General features: G+C 53.1%; 1 protein-coding gene across 3 annotated transcripts in view; it reads right to left on the reverse strand.

The window, feature by feature from the left end:
* Nucleotides 1-22,295, reverse strand: part of dmtn (dematin actin binding protein) — a 91,066-nt gene that overhangs the window by 63,197 nt on the left and 5,574 nt on the right. For all 3 annotated transcript variants that reach the window (XM_055661979.1, XM_055661978.1, XM_055661981.1), the window contains exons 2-5: nucleotides 11,987-12,036; nucleotides 9,096-9,173; nucleotides 6,854-7,009; nucleotides 1,914-1,958 (exon numbers count right to left, since the gene is read on the reverse strand). In XM_055661979.1, the coding sequence (XP_055517954.1) occupies nucleotides 1,914-1,958; nucleotides 6,854-7,009; nucleotides 9,096-9,173; nucleotides 11,987-11,995 (288 nt within the window). In that variant the 5' untranslated portion in view covers nucleotides 11,996-12,036. The remainder of the gene's footprint in view (nucleotides 1-1,913; nucleotides 1,959-6,853; nucleotides 7,010-9,095; nucleotides 9,174-11,986; nucleotides 12,037-22,295) is intronic.

The raw sequence follows: 22,295 nt of genomic DNA on the forward strand, positions 1-22,295 counted from the left end.
CCCTCACTCTCCACAACAGTGGGTCATTATTGTGTCACCTGAAAACTTATTCATCGTGCATAGATAATAACTGAAAATGCTAGTTTATAGTTTATATGTTTCAGATCAAGTCTGAAGAAGTCTCTCGACCCGAAACGTCACCCATTCCTTCTCTGCAGAGATGCTGCCTGTCCCACTGAGATACTCCAGCATTTTGTGTCTACCATCAATTTAAACCTGCATCAGCAGTCTTTCCTAAGGTTTCCTATGGCATGCGGGCCATTCCGCCCATCGAGTTGATGCTAGCACACTTGACCTACTCCCTCTCCTGTGTCTCTACCCCACCCTGGTTCTCCCGCCACCCACACACGAAGGACAAGTTACACAAAACCAAAACTGGTTTACACCAAAGATAGACACAGTGCTGCAGCAACTCAGCGGGACAGGCAGCATCTCTGGAGAGAAGGAATCGGTGACGTTTCGGGTCAAGACCCTTCTTCAGACGGAAGAAGATGTACAGAGGGATCTTGGGATGAGAGTTCATAGCTCCCAGAAAGTGGCAACACAAGTAGATAGGTGAGAGGGGGGAAGCTTAAAGGCACTGTGGGTGGTGGGTGTTGGAACGTGCTGCCAGGGGTGGTGGTGGAGGCAGATAGAATTGTACCGTATCTGAGGCATTTCGACAGGCACCAGGACATGTAGGGAATGGAGGGATATGGATCACATGCAGGCAAATGAGATGAGTTGAACTTGGCATCACAGACATTGTGGGCCTGGATGTCTAAACCTGTTCACTGCTCTATGTTCTGTGTCCAGTGTTCCATGTACAGCAGGACATAACTTCTCCATGTCAGTCACATTATAACACCAACACGAGAAGAATTCATGTGAATGTTCCAGGTGAACATGCAGTTAATGCAAGGACCAAAGATCAGATCTAGTCCCAGTCCATTTACAATCGCAGGGTGGTCTTTATAGTGGGCTGCCCCATACACAGGGTGCCCCGTACACAGGGTGCCCCGTACACAGGGTGCCCCGTACACAGGGTGCCACCCATGTACACAGGGTGCCCCTCCCTAACTAAGTTACAGAGAAAGGTTGAACAAGTTAGGTCTTCATTCTTTGGAGCGCAGATAGTTAAGGGGGGACTTGATAGAGGTCTTTAAAATGATGAGAGGGATAGACAGAGTTGACCTGGATAAGCTTTTCTCACGAGAGGAGGGAAGATTCAAACAAGGGGACATGACTTCAGAATGAAGGGAAGTTTGGGGGTAACATGAGGGGGAACATCTTTACTCAGAGAGTGGTAGCTGTGTGGAATGAGCTTCCAGTGAAGGTGGTGGAGGCAGGTTCAATTTTATCATTTAAAAATAAATTGGATAGGTATATGGACGGGAAAGGAATGGAGGGTTATGGTCTGAACGCAGGTATATATGGGACTGGGGGAGATTATGTGTTCGGCACGGACTTATAGGGCCAAGATGGCCTGTTTCCGTGCTGTAATTGTTATATGGTTGTACACAGGGTGCCCCGTACACAGGGTGTCCCCCGTACACAGGGTGCCCCGTACACAGGGTGCCCCGTACACAGGGTGCCCCGTACACAGGGTGCCCCGTGCACAGGGTGCCTGTACACAGGGTGCCCCCCACGTACACAGGGTGCCCCCCCCACGTACACAGGGTGCCCCGTACACAGGGTGCCCCCCCCCACGTACACAGGGTGCCAACCAGACTAGACTGAAGAAGGGTCTCAAGCTGAAACATCACTCATTCCTTCTCTCCAGGCACGCTGCCTTTTCCACTCCAGCATTCTGTGTCGATGTCCAGATCTGAGTTCAGGTTCAAGTTTACAGCGATGGATACAGATACAGTTCCTCGTGCTCTTTAGATTATTATAGCTCCAGCCACAATCAATGAGTCAGGTTATCAGCTTACCTCAGGATAGGTGAGAGGTGACATGGGCCTTGGTGAATGTGGACGCTGTGGAGAGAGACGCAGTGATCGTTAGTGAGGCTCCAGCCAAGGAGACGGTACAATATTTACTCTGAAGCTCGGTGCAGCCAACGCCAAGGCTCTGTGGGGAGGACCACAGTCTAGGGTCTAGGGTCCTTCCACCGCTGGGCATGGGGGGCAGGGTGTGGTGGAGACGCCCCTCAAAATAAGGGAAGGGATTCATGACCAGCGGACCATGAGTGGCAAGGGCGTGGGGGTAAAATTACACATTGGGGAGTGAATTCAGTAAATCCAATATTGAATGTATGTCTAGCCGCAGAGAATGTCAGGTAATCGTACATGTTTTATATATATTTATTACTTGAATAAAGTCTATTTTGGGAAATACAAAAATGTAAAAGTATAATGATATTTCTATGAATACTACCAAACACGATGCTAATTCATGTATTTATAGCTGTTGGGAGAAGTTTTGCACGGTTCTTGCTTTTGCATATTAAAAAAATTCTGAATAAAGTTTATTTATATTTATTTTAGAGATACAAATGCATCAACTCCCTTCAAACAAGGATCCCAAATCATTGAGTCATACGGCACGGAAACAGGCCCTTCAGTCCTCCACGCTGTCTGCAGCCATCCATCACCTGTTTATACCAGTTCTATGTTTATCCCACTTTCCCATCTACTCCTGCCACACTAGCGGCAATTTACAGAGGGTCAATTAACCTACAAACCCACACGTCTTTGGGATGTGGGAGGAAACCTGAGCACCCAGAGGAAACCCTCGCAGTCACAGGAAGAACGTGCAAACTCCACACAGCCAGCACCTGAGGTCAGGATTGATCCCGGGGCCCCGGCGCTGTGAGGTAGCAGCTCTACCCGTTGCACCATTGTTCCATTGTTCCTGCAGGGATCGGGCACAAAGATGGGCAGTGTTTTGTTGCCGTCAGTGTTGTTGGCCAGTGGGCCATCCTATAGAAGGATGGCATAGTGTCTCAACTTAACAAACCATTTCATGTCTCATACAGAGTCATCCTACATGGAAACAGGCCCTTCAGCCCAACTCGCCCATGCTGACCGTGATGTCACATCTCAGGCTAGCCCTACGAATACCTCGAGCAGACACAGGTGTAGGAGTAAACTCAGCGGACTCAGGCAGCATCTCTGAGAACATGGATATCTTCATCACCTATCCTTCATTTGGTCATTTGGTGATGGATAGAAGTTCTCAATCCCCAAATCACTCCGTACAATCATCGCCATCATCCCTGCAATTTCTTTTACGACCTTTCTGACATTCGGACTTGTCCACAGAAGCCCAAGCCAACGTCCAGCCACTGAGGTACAAAGTCCAGTCACCATCTCTTTGCTGTCATATTCCATTTCTTCATGGATAAATACATAGAACTCACAAGTTGTAATTAACTTGCTGCCTTGCAGGATTTGTAACTCTGCCTGCTCACCACACTCTGCAGCACTGCTGTCTTTCGGCATTAGTCACAGAGCTGTGTAGCACAGAAACTGTCTATGCCAACCGAGCTAGTCCCACCTGCCTGCGTGTGGCCCATATCCCTCCAAACGTTTCCTAGCCATGTACCTGAGTATCTGTTCAATGTCGTAATTGTACCTGCCACTTGGGATAGGACAGGTTAGGAGGGATATGGACTAAACGTGGGCAGGTGGGACTAGTGTAGCCGGGACATGTTGGCCGGTTTTGGGCAAGTTCGGCCGATGGGCCTGTGTCCACACTGTACCACTCTTTGACTCTATGCTCCAATTCTGAGTGAAAGAGTTGTCTTCCCAGTTCCCCTCTCACCTGAAACATGTGCCCTGCAGGTTTAGACTCCCATCCCCTGCGGAAAAGACTGTGGCTATTCACCGTATCTGTGCTTCTGATGTTATGAACCTGCGTAAGGTCACCGCTCTCCCATCCAACCCTTCCTTGTAACTCAAACCCTCCAGGCTCAGTAATACCCTTGTAAATCTGTGTCACAACCTTTCCAATTCACTGACGTCCTTCCTCCAGCAGGGTGACCTGAACTGGACACAGTACTTCACGTGTCCTTACCATTGTCTTGTACAGCTGTAACTTGGCACCATGTCTCCTGCACTCAGTATCCTGACTGATGAAGGTGTGTGTGCAAACACCTTGTGTACCAACTGCAATGCGTCTAGTTTCCCTCTCTAATAAGAATCTGAGGGTAACGTTTTCACACAAAGGGTGGTGTGTGTATGGAACAAGCTGCCAGAGGAGTTAGTTGAGGCTGGGACTATCCCAACATTTAAGAAACAGACAGGTACATGGATGGGACAGGTTTGATGGGATATGGGCCAAATGTGGGCAGGTGAGACTAGTGTAGCTGGGACATGTTGGCCGGCGTGAGCAAGTTGGGCCGAAGGGCATATTTCCACACTGTATCACTCTATGACTATGAATCTCCACTGACTCTCAGTCTGAAGAAGGGTCTCAACCCGAAACATCATGTCACCTATTTCCTTCGCTCCACAGATGCTGCCTCACCCGCTGACTTTCTCCAGCAATTTTGTCTATCTTCGATTTTTCCAGCATCTGCAGTTCCTTCTTAAACCTATTCTTTTTAGTTTAGTTTAGAGAGACAGCGCGGAAACAGGCCCTTCGGCCCACCGAGTTCATGCTGACCAGCAGTCCCTGCACATTAACACTATCCTACATTCACTAGAGACAATATTGCACACACACAACAAGCCAATTAACCTACTGTACAAACCTGCACGTCTTTGGAGTGTGGGAGGAAACTGAAGGTCTCAGAGAAAATTCACGCGGTCACGGGGGAGAACGTGCAAACTCCGCACAGACAGCACCCGTAGTCGGGATCGAACCCGGGTCTCCGGCACTGAGTGCTGTAAGGCAGCAACTCTACCGCTGCCCCACCGTGATTTCTCCAGAGATGCTGTCTGACCAACAGAGTTACTCCAGCATTTAGTCAGACGCCGTCTGTGTCTCTCCACCCACTCATGTTGCCACTTTCATGGAACTGTGTAGCTGCACCCAGACGTGTGTCTCCCTGTTCTACAATCCTGCAACCCTGCGTTTGAAGGCTCTGAGCCTGTACTCACTGGAGTTTAGAAGGATGAAGGGGAACCTCAAACATATAGGACAGTGAAAGGCCTGCATAGTGGATGTGAGGAGGAAGTTCCCACTAGTGGGAGAGTCTCGGACCAGAGGCCACAGCCTCAGAATTAAAGAACGTTCCTTTAGAATGGCGAGGAGGGATTTCTTTAGCCAGAGGGTGGTGGATCAGTGGAGGCCAAGTCATTGGGTATTTTTAAAGCGGAGATTGACAGATTCTTAATTAGTAGGGGTGTCAGGGGTTATGGGGAGATGAGCGGGAGAGATAGATCAGCCATGATTGAATGGTAGTGTAGACTTGGTGGGCCGAATGGCCTCATTCTGCTCCTATGCCTATCGTTCCCATGGCCCTACCATTGCCTGTTTCTCTGTGCTCTGGTCATCAGCTCCACCTGCTGCGCCACTCTTGCCGTTCTCATCCTGGGTGTTGTTCATTCTTCACTCCTGCCTTCCCCCCCCCCCCTCCCCCACCATCACCTCCATAAACCCTGCCCGACAACCGAGCCTGGCCCTGGAGGCCGTGCCCAGGGGAGCGGGGTGATGGGGAGATAGGACAGCGTGGTGTTCCACCCCCAACACACTCGCTAGGCCTACTATCGCTAGTCACCCTCACCTGACCCCCCCTCACTAGGCCCACCCTCACTAGGCCCACCCTCGCTAGGCCCACCCTCCCTAGGCCCCCCTCACTAGGCCCACCCTCACTAGGCCCACCCTCACTAGGCCCACCCGCGCAAGGCCCACCCGCGCAAGGCCCACCCGCGCAAGGCCCACCCGCGCAAGGCCCACCCTCACTAGGCCACCCTCACTAGGCCCACCTCACTAGGCCCACCCTCGCTATAGTCCACCCTCACTAGGCCCACCCTCACTAGGCCCCACCCTCACTAGGCCCACCCTCACTAGGCCCACCCTCGCTATAGTCACCCTCACTAGGCCCACCCTCACTAGGCCCACCCTCACTAGGCCCACTGTCGCTAGGCCCACCCTCGCTATAGTCCACCCTCGCCTGGGCCCACCCTCGCTAGGCCCACCCTCGCTAGGCCCACCCTCACTAGGCCCACCCTCGCTAGGCCCACCCTCGCTAGGCCCACCCTCGCTAGGCCCACCCTCGCTAGGCCACCCTCGCTAGGCCCACCCTCGCTAGGCCCACCCTCGCTAGGCCCACCCTCGCTAGGGCCCACCCTCGCTAGGGCCCACCCTCGCTAGGCCCACCCTCGCTAGGCCCACCCTCACTAGGCCCACCCTCGCTAGGCCCACCCTCGCTATAGTCACCCTCGCCTAGCCCACCCTCACTAGGCCCACCCTCACTAGGCCCACCCTCACTAGGCCCACCCTCGCTAGGCCCACCCTCGCTAGGCCCACCCTCGCTAGGCCCCCCCTCACTAGGCCCACCCGCGCTAGGCCCACCCTCGCTAGGGTCACCCTCACCTCACTAGGCCCACCCTCGCTAGGCCCACCCTCACTAGGCCCACCCTCGCTAGGGTCACCCTCACTAGGCCCACCCTCGCTAGGCCCACCCTCGCTAGGCCCACTCTCGCTAGGCCCAGTGTCGCTAGGCCCACCCTCACTAGGCCTACCCTCAGTAGGATCACCTGGTCTGCAGAGAAGCTGGGAAGATGGTAACTGGGGAAGGGGATAACTGGGGCGGGATGCCGGGCTGTGCTGTACCGTGGGTGGGGGGGGGGAGCTATGGTGACAGGGGGCACCAGGACGTGTGCCGTGCCGTGCCGTGTCGTGCCATGCAGGGTGGGGAGGAGGTAACGGAGACACGGTGCGGTGTGTGTGGTGCCGGTGGGCTCGGGCCGTGTGGTTCTACCTCGGCAGAGCCCTGGGGCTCGGGGCGCTCAGCGTACACGTAGCTATAGTGAGGCTCATAGATCATCAGGTCCGGGCGTTCAATCTCCAGGATGGCCTTGTCTGTGGGGATGGCAGCCAGCTCCTTGTACGGGTAACCCTGCCCATCCATCCTAGCCTGGGGCACAGGGTCACAGGGTCAAAACGGCTCACACCCACCCGCTACCCCACACCCAGCCCAACCCCACCCCGACCCCACCCCCCCACATCCCCAACCCCACCCCGCAGACCCCCACCACCCACATCCCACACACCCAAAACCACCCGACCCCACCCCCAAACCCACCCCGACCCCACCCCGACCCCCCCCCCCACTACCCACACCCCACCCCCGACCCCACCCCCACACCCCCCACACCCCCACACCCACCCTGGCCTCACACCCACATTCCCACACCCACCCCGACCCCACCCCCACACACCAGCCCAACCATGACCCAACCTCCATCCACCAGCTCCTTGTACGGGTAACCCTGCCCCATCCATCCTAGCCTGGGGCACAGGGTCACAGGGTCACAGGGTCAAAACGGCTCCACACCCACCACTGTAACCCAGGTCCCACACCCACACCCACCCCCCACCCCCGACCCCACCCCCACACCCCCACAGGGTCCAAACCCACCGACCCCCAGCCCCACACCCACCCTGACCTCACCACCCACCCACCCCCACACCCACCCCCGACCCCCCCACACCCCACACCCATCCCAACCATGACCCAAACCTCCATCCATCCACCAGCTCCTTGTATGGCAAACGCTGCCCATACATCCTAGCCTGGGTCAGAGCAGCTCACCACGGCCCCATCAGCCCCACTCCCACACCCACCCCTATTCCTGCCTCCACTCCCTTGACCCCACCCACACCCCTATTCCCGCCTCCACTCCCGTGACCGAACTTTTACTGAAGCCAATTAACCTACAAACCCGCTTGTCTTTGGAGTGTGTGAGGAAACCAGAGCACCCGGAGAAAACCCACACGGTCCCAGGGAAAGTGTAAAAGCTCCCTACATACTGTGGCCATAGTCAGTATCTCTGGCTGTGTAAGGCAGCAACTCTGCCACTGCGCCCCCATGATCCAACCTGCCAGACCAGCCCATCATGTGGTTCCATGCCAGAGGCTTTGTTGAATTCCATATCTACCACACAGTCCTCACCAGCCTTATGGGTCATGTCTTCAAAAAATACACTCAAATGTATGAGGCACATGGGTGAGATCGCTGAGGTTTTCTTGCCCCAATGTTTAACTGTGTGAAGCCATATCAGATTCTCATCTGGCATTGGGATTGGGTTCCTTGGTTAAACATTGAGAACATGGAGATGGCTGGTTACAGAATATACAGTGAGGTATCGTTCTAGCATGAGTGTGCAGACGTTGTCTAGATACTACTTTGGCTTTGGTTCCCTTGGTTGTTCACTTCACTTTAGTTCATTGTCATGTGTACCGAGGTACAGTGATAAGCCACTGCTGTGTGCTAACCAGTCAGCAGCAAGACAATACATGAAATGAAATGAAATGATTCAACTTATTGTCATTGTCAGTGTACAGTACAGAGACAACGAAATGCATTTTTAGCATCTCCCTTGAAAGGGAGACACAGGGGGTCGCGGTGTGCCCGCGCCTGCCGCCGTAACATTCCATTACAGGCAAAGGTGGGTGAAGTGTCTTGCCCAAGGACACAACGACAGTATGCACTCCAAGCGGGATTTGAACCGGCTACCTTCCGGTCGCCAGCCGAACTCTTAGCCCATTGTGCTATCTGCAGGCCGTGATAAGGGAATAATGTTTAATGCAACGGTAAAGCCAGCAAAGTCCGATCAATGATAGTCTAGGGGTCACCAGAGAGGTAGATAGTAGTTCTGCACTGATCTCATTTGGCCCAGATCCCTGTAAACCCTTCAAATCCATGTATCTGACCAAACATCAGAACGGTGAGCTGCCTCTGACGGCTTGTGCAGCCACACAGCGCCCGTGGGTGGGGAAGTCTCTGGCCACAGACCCAGCCCAACCCTCACCCCCACCCTCGCCACGTGCCCCTCCTCTAATCTCATCCCCAGCCTGTCCCTGTCCCCACCCTCACCCACTAGCCCACCCCTAACCCCATATCCATCCCCCCAACCCCATCACTCCGACCCCACCCCCACCAGCTGGCCACGGTGGGGTCAGAGTCGGGGTCACGGTGGGGTCACGGCGCAGGTACTCACCGAGATGGTGGGAGCCGGTGAGCCGGGCGCGCTGGGCGGCCGTTTGGAGCAGACACTCCCCGGTGACGTCTGGGCCGGCTGTGGGGGGGAGAGAGGGGCAGAGCAGGAGCACTGTGAGAAGATGGGGAGGTGCGGGGGCAGCAAGTGCTGGAGCAACTCAGTGGGTCAGGCAGCATCTCGTGGAACATGGAATGGGTGACGTTTCAGGTCGGGACCCTTCCTCAGACGGATGAGATCAGGAGTTGCAGCAGCAGGTGGGGAAGTGTTGGCCACACAACTGTGGGAGTGGGCACGTCTGTATTGGCGTCAGTCGATGGTCTGTCCAATGATGAAGCTGTCTCCCCCTCCCTCCCTCCCTCCCACCATCTGAGTGACAACTATCTCTGTTCTCCACAGATGCTGCCTGACCCACTGAGAAGCTGCAGCACTTTGTGTCTTGTTTTGTAAACCAGCCTCTGCGGTTCACCAGCAAAGTTTGTAGCTTGTTCAATGCAGGCAGATGCGTGCAGCCCCGTGCAGGAGCCTGCAGCTCCTTATTCATCTGTCGGGTAAGGAGTGACGGTGGGGTAGGAAGTGGGCAGCGACTCCCCCCCCCCTCCCCCTCCCCCCCGCCACACACACACACACACACTCCCCCCCCCAACACACACGCTGCCCCCACACACCACACTCCCCCCCCCACACACACCACACTGCCCCCCCACACACACACACTCCCCCACACACACACTGCCTCCCCACACACACACACTGCCCCCCCACACACACACTGCCCCCCCCACACACACACCTGCCCCCACAACCACACACACACTCCCCCCCACACACACACACTCCCCCCCCACACACACACTCCCCCCCCACACACACTGCCCCCCCCCACACACACACTGCCCCCACACACACACACTCCCCCCCACACCACACACACTGCCCCCCACGCACACACTCCCATCCCCCCACACACACTGCCCCCCCCCACACACACACTCCCCCCCACACACACTGCCCCCCCCACACACACACTGCCCCCCACCACACACCACTCCCCCCCCCCACACACACACACTCCCCCCCACACACACACTCCCCCACACACAACACACACTCACACACACACACACACTCCCACACACCACACACACTCCCCCACCCACACACACACTGCCCCCCCCCACACACACACTCCCCCACACACACACACACCCCCCACACACACACCCACTCCCCCACACACACACACACTCCCCCACACACCACACTGCCCCCACCACACACACACTCCCCCCCACACCCACACACTCCTCCCCCCACACACACACACACTCCCCCCCACACACACCACACTCCCCCCACACACACACACTCCCCCCCACACACACACACGCCCCCCCACACACACACACTGCCCCCACACACACACTCCCCCCCCACACACACACACACCCCCCCCCACACCCCCACACCACACCCCCCCACACACACTCCCCCCCACACACACACACTGCCCCCCCACACACACACTCCCCCCCCACACCCACACTCCCCCCACACACCACACACTCCCCCACACACACACACACTGCCCCCCCACACACACACCCCCCACACATCCACCCCTCCCCACACACCACACTGCCCCCCCACACACACACTCCCCACACACACACACTCCCCCACACACACACACACACACACCCTCCCCCACACACACACACCCACCCACACACACACCCTCCCCCCCACACACACACACTCCCCCACACCACCCCACACCCCCCCCCCACACACACACACTCCCCCACACCACACACCCACTCCCCCCACCCACACACACTGCCCCCACCACACCACACACTGCCCCCCACACACACTCCCCCCCCCCACACACACACTCCCCCACACACACACTCACTCTCCCACACACACACACACACACACTCACTCTCTCCCCCACACACACACACTCCCCCACACACACACACTCCCCCACACACACACACACACTCTCCCCCACACACACACACTCCCCCACACACACCCCCACCCCCACACCCCCCCACACACACACACACTCCCCCACACACCACACACTCCCCCACACACACACACTCCCCCCCACACACACACACACTGCTCCCCCCCACACACACACTCCCCCCCCCACACTCCACCCCCACATACACACCCCCTGCCCACCCACACCCACACCCCCCCCCACACACCCCCACCCACACACACCCCCCCACACACCCACACACACACACACACACCCCCCCCCCCACACACACACTCCACCCACACACTCCCCCCCACATACACACTGCCCCCCCCCACACACACACCTCCCCCACACCACACCACTCCCCCACACACACCCCACACACTGCCCCCCCCCACACACACACTCCCCCACACACTCACCCCCCCCCACATACACACTCCCCCCACACACACTCCCTCCCCCCCCACACACACACACCCCACCACACTCTCCCCCCATGCCCCCCCCCCCCCCCCCCCCCCACACACACACCCCCCCCCACACACCCACTCCCCCACACACACACACTCCCCCCCACACACACACACCCCCCCCCCCCCCCACCCCCAAACACACTCCCCCCACACTCCCCCCCACACACACCCCCACACCCCCCCCCACACACACACTCCCCCCCACACACACACTCCCCCACACACACACACACTGCCCCCCCACACACACACTCCCCCACACCACTCCCCCCCACCTACACACACTCCCCCCCACACACTCCACTCCCCCCCCACACACAACACACACACCACACACTCCCCCCCACACACTCCCCCCCCATACACCCCCCCCCCCCCCCCCCCCCCCCCCCCCACGCTCGGCACCAACCTACCCTCTGCATTGCCGTTGGGAGCAGCAGTCCAGCCGGATTTGCGGTCACACCTGCAGGGCCAAGGAGACAGATGAGAGAGTTTGACCGCAGCCCGGCCCATGTTGACCACCCCTCCATCCCTGCCCCAATTCCATCATCTCTCAATCTGTCCCGTGCTCCCTGCCCTGTCGTCAATGGCAGTGTAATCAAGGCGTGTAAACTGTGCTCACAACCCGTACAAGACCATCTCCGCAACATAGAACAGGCCCTTCGGCCCAAAATGTCCGTGCTCAACCATGATGTCAGGCTAAACTGATCTCCTCTGTCTGCATGTGATCCATTTCCTTCCATTCCCTGCATATCCATGTGCCTAAAAAAGCCTCTGAAACACCACTATCATATCTGCCTCCACCCCTCCCCTGGCAGTGTGTTCCAGGCACCTACTGCTCTGTGTATAAAAACACATGAACATTGCCCCTCTCTCCTTGAACTGATCAACAGGAAGGAAGTGCAGATTCTGGTTTACACCGGAGAGAAGGTATATGGGATGGTTTGGGTCAACGCGCTTCTTCAGGCTGAGACCGTACCCATTCAATCTGATGCTGTGAGGCAGCAGCTCTATCGCTGTGCCACCCTGCCCCCCCCCCAATTAATGTGCTACAATGCTGAGAACTATATTCTGCACTCTGTATCTTCCCCATTGCTCTACCCATTGTACTCGAGTTTAAACTGATTGCAGTTATTATAGTATTATCTGATCTAATTGAATAGCACACTTCAGTACACATGGCCCTAATAAACATGAGCCTGTAACCCACTGCAACTATTATGATTCAGAAATAAACTACAGGAAGGGTGTGGACCCCAAATGCCACCAATTCCTTTTCTTCAGAGATGCTGCCTGACCTGCTGAGTTACTCCATCATTTTGTGCCTGTCTAAAATGTTATAAATGCTGTTGAAAGGTCACCTCATCACAAGGAGGTGATGTAAGATGTGGGCCCAGCATCAAAAATGTATCTGAACTACATGAAATTTTCCACAGATTTAAATGAAATATAATTGAGAAGGAAGTCATAACCCGTTAGCGCCAAAAGTTGCACATTAATTAATTAAACTAATTAGAAAATGAGATCAAAAAAGTAAGCGCCATTTAGTGTCCAATGTCCATATTACACCATGGGCAGCCTATTTCTGTGTTGCAGTCAATTTAAACTATATATTATTATACTAGCATATATAGCAGTCTGAAGAAGGGTTTTGGCCCGAAACGTTGCCTATCTCCTTCACTCCATAGATGCTGCTGCACCCGCTAAGTTTCTCCAGCATTTTTGTGTACCTATTATTATATATATATATATATCTTGTGAACATGACTGTAATCATATATAATTATGTATAATTATATTATATAAAAATAATAATTAATATAATTGTGAGTGTGTTTTCTGAATGAGACTGGCACAGAGGTCCGGCTCCTGAACCAGCCTAATTAATGGGTGAGGGCAGTTCCTCCGTTTACTGAACCCCACTGACTGCCAGTGTGCAGAGTAGGGGGTCACAGCTGTAGTGGGACTGGGGCAGTGCCAGGCTGGGGGAAGGTTAAAGGGGCTGTCCCACTGTGACGGCCTAATCCACGAGTTGAGAAGAGGGTCTTCGATCTTCAAGCTCGAGTGCACTTGTCTGGAAAACCTCGAGCTGGATCAACCGTCAGCGAGGAAACCACGAGCTGGATCGACTGACCGCACACACAGACACAGACACAGGCACACAGACACAGACACAGACACAGACACAGACACAGACACAGACACAGACACAGACACAGACACAGACACAGACACAGACACAGACACACAGACACAGACACAGACACAGACACAGACACAGACACAGACACACACAGACACAGACACAGACAGACACACAGACAGACACAGACAGACACAGACACAGACACAGACACAGACACAGACACAGACACAGACACAGACACAGACACAGACACAGACACACAGACACACAGACAGGCACACACAGACAGACACACAGACACAGACAGACACACACACACAGACACACACACACACACACACACACACACACACACACACACAGACAGACAGACAGACACACACACAGACACACACACACACAGACACACAGACACACACACACACACACACACAGACAGACAGACACACACACAGACACACACACACACACACACACACACACACACCCACACACACCAGATTAGGTCGCCACAGCGGGACAGCCCCTTAAAGACCTAATCTGCGACTTTAGATGAGTTTGCCCTCGACTCAAACGCTATGTAGTTACAGGCACAGTCGTAGGCAATCTCCTTCGCTGAACGGGGCATTTTAATTGGCTCATTGGAGTTTGCAGGAACCACGGAAAACCAAACCGGTAAGTAAAATGCACGCTAAAATTTATGGGAGGTGTGATCCGATCGATCAGCTCATGCCCTCGAGCTTGAAGGCGAAAGAACTCTTCTTAACTCGCGGATTAGGGAAAGCCCATTTGCCTCACCCTAACTCTAACTCGCCCCCCCCCCCCTTCCAGAGCTGCCTACGGCTGGAGCTGGAGCCGTTTTGGGACCGGCTGCGGACTCCATACGTGTTCAGCACCAGCATGCCCTTCTGGATCATCATGGTGATGGTGGGGAGCAGCACTGCCCTGCAGCCGCCTTCAGCACCACCATAGTGCTGGCTCTGTCAGACCACTCGCTGCAACACCAGCCCGACCCACCACTCTCAGCACCCACCGGCGGCCCGGCCAATCCTGCACAGCATCCATCGGCCTACCGACCGACTGACCGACTGACCCTGACCCAGACCCCAGCTCTACATTTGTTATTTATCATTTTTATTTAACGGTTCACATCATAACTCTATAAAGATAAATCAATTGAGAAACACAATGGTCAGCAAGGTGAACATTACATTTCTTACTTTGAAACCTTGTTATTGTTTAGATGTAATGAGGAGGCAGCCATGATCCCAGGGTCCTCGCTGCCTAGCGGGATTGGACAATTTGCATCTGACCTCAATGTCAAACCTGCATTAATTGGACAATTACTACTTGGAAAATTGGAAGTTTTTGTCATATTTTAGGACTCTGCGCAGGTTTTGTTCTCGACCAGTTTCAGGTTTGATCTATATTATATTTTACGCAATATGTTAAATATTCAGGTAGTTCCTTAAGTTGGGTCACGAACTTGAAGGAAAAAGCTGCTCGGCCCACAGCCCAATGTTAACATTGACCAGGCCTTGCAGGTTGGTGATGGGAGCTGTGGGCATTCTACAATGACTGGCAGTGCATTCCCATCCGATCTCCTGTGGCAGCTTTCCTTTCCGGCTCCCTCCTCCCTGTCCCTGAAACACCTTCACTCCCACCTTTCTCTATAGCCCACTCCACTGGTCTTGCCAGGACCTTGCCCATCATTTACTCATGGTCAGAGCTTAGTAGAGCACAGAAACAGGCCCTTCGGCCCTTCCTGCCCACACCCCATGCTATACACTCCATTGACTCACATTAGCTCACCACCACCTTGCGTTGGCCACCGAGATACTTAGTTTAGTTTAATTTAGTTTCGTTTGGAGATACATCCCATCGAGTCCATAACAACCTGTTCACATTAGTTCTATGTTATCCCACTTTCTCATCTACTCCCTACTCACTAGGTCCAATTTACAGAGGGCCAATTCACCTACAAATCTGCATGTCTTTGGGATGTGAAAGGAAACCGGAGCACCTGGAGGAAACCCACGTGTTCACAGGGACAACGTGCACACTCCACACAGACAGCACCCGATGTCAGGATCGAACTGGGGTCTCTGGCGCTGTGAGGTAGCAGCTCTACCTGCTGCGCCACTGTGCTGCCCTATGCCCAACTATATCCATTGGCCTGGGTGCCTCGTGACTGGTGGATTCCTGGCCGCCACCAGCTCAGGCCCCAACCACCCTCCGTGTAATGAAAACCACCCCCCAGATCCCCTCCAAACCCCCACTTCCAACCGCAATCCCCCACGTCCTCACACCCACCATGGACAAGCATTTCTACCATCTACCCCTGATTAAGAGGAGCTTAATCAGAATGCTGCCTGGATTAGAGGGACTGGGCTACAAGGAGAGGTTGGGCTAACTTGGATTCTGTGGGAAGTCAGATGTTGAGCAGCCCAGACAGAAGTATCTAAAATTATGGAAGTGATTGGGTCGACAGCCAGAACCTTATTCCCAAGGTGGAAGTGTTCAGTTTAGTTTAGAGATACAGCGCAGAAATAGGCCCTTCGGCCCACCGAGTCTGTACTGGCCAGCAATCCTTGCACATTAACACTGTCTACACACACGAGGCACAATTTACATTTATACCAAGACAATTAGCCTACAAACCTGTACGTCTTTGGAGTGTGGGAGGAAACCAAAGATCCCAGCGAAAACCCACATAGTTACGGGGAGAACATGCAAACTCCATACAGACAGCACCCGTAGTCGGGATCGAACCCGGGTCTCCGGGGCTGCATGCGCTGTAAGGCAGCAACTCTACCGCTGCGCTACCGTGCCGCCCCCAATACTATTGCCAATACTAGAGGGCACAGCTATAAAGTGAGGGGGGGGAGAAAGTGGTTTACAGACGATACTAGACCAAGTGCAGACCCGTTGGGTCTGTTCCTCCAGCGTGCGGTTGTGGGGGGGGGGGGGGGGGGGAGCCGACATGCAGCGTCACACACACTAACTATCCCCCCCCCCCCCGCACTCACGCTAATTACGCCCCTTGATATTATATTAATATTATTAATTTGCTCCTTTTACCCCATAACCACCCTATCTATTGACGCATAGCCCCCAACATATTGAATGGCGGTGCAGGCTCGAAGGGCTGAATGGCCTACTCCTGCACCTAATTTCTATGTTTCTATGTAGCAGCGTGGAGGGCACGGAGAACTAAGTGGGACCTGGGGTGGGGGGGGGGGGCATAGAAAGAGTTCGGACTATATTGAATACCTTTGAGTAACGTTGTCAGCGCTGGACTCTTGAATCCGTGTACTGTACACAAAACAACGAATGTCACCGTAGCAAATACACGTGACAATAAAGTATCAATCAATTGATCGATCAATGAAGACAGACAGACAGTGGTGGGCGACACACACAGAGGGACCCGTCTCCTCCTCTCCACCATGGGAGGAGCGTCTATACTGAGACAGGCCGACTGAGAGATCAGCAATGTGGGCTGGTGCTGGGCCACTGCACGCCCTGTAGTTTATGTAACAGGCAGGCAGGCAGCACTTGCTCGCAGCTTGGCTGGATTTTTATTTATTAAACAGGCTTAGAATAGGCTGCCCCTGGGGCGTGTGATGTGCTTGGCGCTCTCACCACTTTGTGCTGACCTGCTGGGCTCCAGCGCTGGTCTTTACTGCCCATTGTTCACCCCTCTCTCACCAGCCAGGCCAGCAGCATTCTGCTGACACCTACCTACTGCTCAAACCAATGGCAACCCTCCTGTTCCTCACTTCAACAGTGGGGAGAGTCAGGGAACCCTCAGTGGGGAGAATGCTGGAAACTACATCCAAACACCATCGAAAACAATAACATGTAGGATCAGCACAAAGCACTGAAAGGGAAATCATGTTTAGCTGGTTGATTGTTGATAAAGAGGTCGGGGTGATTGGAAACGTCAGCAATAGGGGACGGTGGAATGGGCTGGGTTTAGATCTGCAGTAAACATTCAATGTGGTCCCACACACACATCATCCCACAAACATTAAGCACACAGGTACACAAAAGGTTCCTCAGCCCCCGGGTTGTCTCCTCCCATCCCTCAGTCCCCGGGCTCCTCCTCCTTGTTCCTTCCTTCTCCCCACCACCCCCTATCAGTGTGAAGAAGGGTTTCGGCCCGAAACGTTGCCTATTTCCTTCGCTCCATAGATGCTGCTGCACCCGCTGAGTTTCTCCAGCATTTTTGTGTACCTTCGATTTTCCAGCATCTGCAGTTCCTTCTTGAACATTCAGCACAGTTAGCTTGGGCTAAGGGAGGTAAAGTGGCAAAGCTGCTGCCTCACAGCGCCAGAGACTCCGGTTCGATCCTGACCAGGGGTGCTGTCTGTGTGGAGTTTGCACGGTCACCCTGTGACCGTGAGAGATTTCTCCGTTTCCTCCCATGTCCCATGCTGGTTTCCTCCCATGTCCCAAAGGCGTGTGGGTTTGTAGGTTGATCAGTCTGAAGAAGGGTTCAGCCCGAAACGTTGTCTATTTCCTTCGCACCCGCTGAGTTTCTCCAGCACCTTGTGCCCCATTTGCCCACACCTGGCCCATATCTCTCCAACCCGTGATTTATGAAAGTGTTGCAGTCCAGGAAAACATTTTGCAAAGTGAAATTTTGAAAACTATGTTCTGGCAGTTTCATTAAAACATAGAAAATAGGTGTAGGTGGAGACCATTCGCCCTTCGTGCCAGCACTGCCATTCATTGTGATCATGACTGATCGTCCCCAATCAATAACCCGTGCCTGCCTCCTCCCCATATCCCTTGATTCCACTAGCCCCTAGAGCTCTATCTAACTCTCTCTTAAATCCATCCAGTGATTTGGCCTCCACTGCCCTCTGTGGTAGGGAATTCCACTAATTCAAAACTCTTTGGCTGAAAATGTTTTTTCTCACCTCAGTCTTAAATGGCCTCCCCTTTATTCTTAGACTGTGGCCCCTGGTTCTGGACTCGCCCAACATTGGGAACATTTTTCCTGCATCTAGCTTGTCCAGTCCTTTTATAAGTTTCTATAAGAATCCCCCTCATCCTTCTAAACTCCAGTGCAGTACAGAGTTTTCGTCTGCACAGGGAATGGTCACCGCTCACTGGAACACACCTCATAGATCAAAGACACTTTCCCCAAAGAGCCACTGGCATTGTATCAGAAATTACTACATCAAGAATTCTTGAGTCAAAGAAATACTGTACGTTATTTCAGTAGAGGTAGAGCTACTGCTTTATAGTCGATCCTGACTATGGGCGCTGTCTGTACGGAGTTTGTATGCTCTCCCTGCAACCTGCGTGAGTTTTCTCAGAGATCTTCACTTTCCTCCCACACTCCAAAGAGGTACTGGTTTGTAGGCTAATTGGCTTGGTATAAATGTGATTTGTTCCTAGTGTGTAGGATAGTGTTCATGTGCAGGGATCACTGGTCAGGCTGTATCTCTAAACTAAACTCAAGTATGGGAATATAGTGCGTGACACAATCCAGCTTCCTGGCTTCGATCCAGACCTCGGGTGCTGTCTGTGTGGAGTTTGCACGTTCTCCTTTTGACTGCATAGTTTCCTTTGGCAGTTCCAGTTTCTTCCCATATCATCCCTCTGTAAATTGCCCCTGGTGTGTAGAGAGTGGGTGAGGAAGAGGGATAACATAGAACTAGTGTGTACGGGTGATCAACGGGCAGCATGGACTCGGTGGGCCGAAGGGCCTGTTTCCATGCTATATCTTTCAACTCAATTGAAAAAATAGGTCAATTGCAAACTGGGATAAACAAGGCAGAGAAAAAAATGTCAGAATAAAGATCAGGACTGACACATGAAACTGCAGGTGCTGCAAGGTCACCCCTCAGCCTATGCTCGCTCTCAAGAACAATTGTCCCAGCCTGTCCAATGTCTCACTAGAACACAGGCTGAACATCCTGCTGAATCTTTGCTGCGCTCTTTTCAATCTCGTGACATCCCTACTGTAGTTGGTCTCACGAGCGACTTGTACAGCTGCAACATGATGCCCCAACTTTGTACTCAGTGCCCTTTCCAATGAAGGTCAGTTTTAGTTTAGAGATACAGTGCGGAAACAGGCCATTCGGCCCAACGAGTCCGCACCGACCAGCGATCCCTGCACATTAACACTATCCTACACACACCAGGGACAATTTTACATTTATACCAAGCCAATTAACCTACAAACCTGTACGCCTTTGGAGTGTGGGAGGAAACCAAAGATCTCGGAGAAAAGCCATGGGGTCACGGGGAGAGTGTACAAACTCCGTACAGACAGCACCCGTAGTCGGGATCGAACCCGGGTCTCCGGCGCAGGGAGACTGCAACTCTACTGCTGCATCACCATATGTGGGATTTTATTTGAAAACTTTCTGTGATTCCAAATGTGCCAATTCCACCAGTTCTCATGTGCATCTCAAAACATTCCAGCGAGTTTCATGGCTTCTTCAGCGCCCTGTCCACCTGACCCACCACATTCAGGGTACCCCACACCTGTGGACCTTTGACCCACCACATTCAGGGTACCCCACACCTGTGGACACATGCCTGTGGCCTGTGACACAAAGACTTTTGCCTCCATCACAGTGAGGAGATGCTGGGTGGACTCACTGTGGTGGATGTTAATGTGTGTTTATTGTTGTTTTATTGTATTGTATTATATGTATGACTGCTGCAATTTCGTTCAGACTAAGTCTGAATGACAATAAAAGGCTATCTATCTATCTATCTACATAGTGCTGAAGAAAGGTCCTGACCTGAAACATCACCTATCCATGTTCTACACAGCCCTACCAGTCCCACTGTTTGCATCCTTGAATGTTAGCACATCTTCCCCAGCCAACAATGAGCCATTATGGACTCCACCCTTCCTGAGGTCATCTGTTGGCAGCCCTGTTTTGTTCTGGCCTTCTCTATCTTTCAGTCTTAAGAAGGGTTTTTGGCCCCAAAAACATCACCTATTCCTTTTCCCCAGAGATGCTGCCTGACCCGCTGAGTTACTCCAGCATTGCATGTCCTTTAGTGTAAACAAGTCATTGCAGTTCAGTCCGTGTTAACTAACCTGATCCCGGTGGCTCAGCACTTCAACTCCCCCTCCCATTCCCAATCTGACATTTCTGTCTCGGGCCTCCTCCATTGCCGGAATGAAACCCAGTGCAAATTGGAGGAACAGCACCTCATATTTCGCTTGGGTAGTTTACACCCCAGCTGCATGAACATTAATTTTAGTTAGCCCTTGCTTTCTCCCTCCTTCAGAATCAGGATCAGAATCAGAATCAGAATGCTTTATTGTCATTGCATGTGTCACATACAACGAGATTACTGTGTCTCTCCATTTAAAAGAACTTCAAACATTCACATACTCATACTTTTTACACTCCCCCCCTCCCCAAACCCACCCATGGATTCACATTTATATAAATTAACACTGTCTCCCCCCCCCCCCCCCCCCCCCTCCTTCCCCATAACCTGCTCCCGAGACAGAGTTCAGTTCCAAGATTGCTGATGGGTAAAAGCTGTTCTTGAGTCTGGCAGTGCGTGACTTTAGCGACCTGTACCTTTTTCCTGAGGGCAGCAGTGTGAAAAGGTAGTGACAAGGATGTGTAATGTCTTTCACGATATTACAGGTCCTGCTGCAGCATCTGGAGTGGTAAATGTCCTCCAGAGGAGGCAGGGGGAGTCCAATGATACCCTGGGCAGTTTATCCCCTTCCTTCCCCTTCCCCTTCCCAGTTCTCCCACAATCCCACTGTCTCTGCCCCCACTTCATTTCTTTTTCCAGCCCCCCCACCCCCCCCCCCCCATCAGTCTGAAGAAGGGTCCCGACCCAAAACATTGCCTGTTCCTTCTCTCCGTAGATGCTGTCCCACCCACTGAGTTTCTCCAGTATTTTTGTCTAGCTTCAAGTAATTGCACTTTCTTTGTGTCAACCACACACCTGTACTGTACTCTCTCTGTTCCTCAACACTCTCCAAGCCTCTACCATTCATGTGTAAACCCTGCCCTAGTTCGATATACTAAACTGCAACACCTCACACTGGTGCGTTCAATTCTAGTTTCCAATCCTCGGCCCATCTTCACCAACTAATCTAGATCCAATTCAGTTCAGTTTATTTCATTTTACATGTACCGAGGTACAGTGAAAAGCTTTTGCTGCATGCTTACCGCTCAAGATCCTGCAAGATCCTGTTGTAAACTTAGATATTAGATTCAAACAAGAGGACATGACTTCAGAATTAAGGGACAGAAGTTTAGGGGTAATATGAGGGGGAACTTCTTTACTCAGAGAGTGGTAGCGGTGTGGAATGAGCTTCCAGTGGAATTGGTGGAGGCAGGTTCATTGGTATCATTTAAAAATAAATTGGATAGGCATATGGATGAGAAGGGAATGGAGGGTTATGGTATGAGTGCAGGCAGGTGGGACTAAGGGGAAAAAACATTTGTTCGGCACGGACTTGTAGGGCCGAGATGGCCTGTTTCCGTGCTGTAATTGTTATATGGTTATATGGTTATATCATAGAAAATGGGTGCAGGAGTAGGCCATTCGGCCTTTCGAGCCAGCAC

The sequence above is a fragment of the Leucoraja erinacea genome, chromosome 35, assembly GCF_028641065.1.
Source record: "Leucoraja erinacea ecotype New England chromosome 35, Leri_hhj_1, whole genome shotgun sequence".
NCBI classification, from domain to species: domain Eukaryota; kingdom Metazoa; phylum Chordata; class Chondrichthyes; order Rajiformes; family Rajidae; genus Leucoraja; species Leucoraja erinaceus.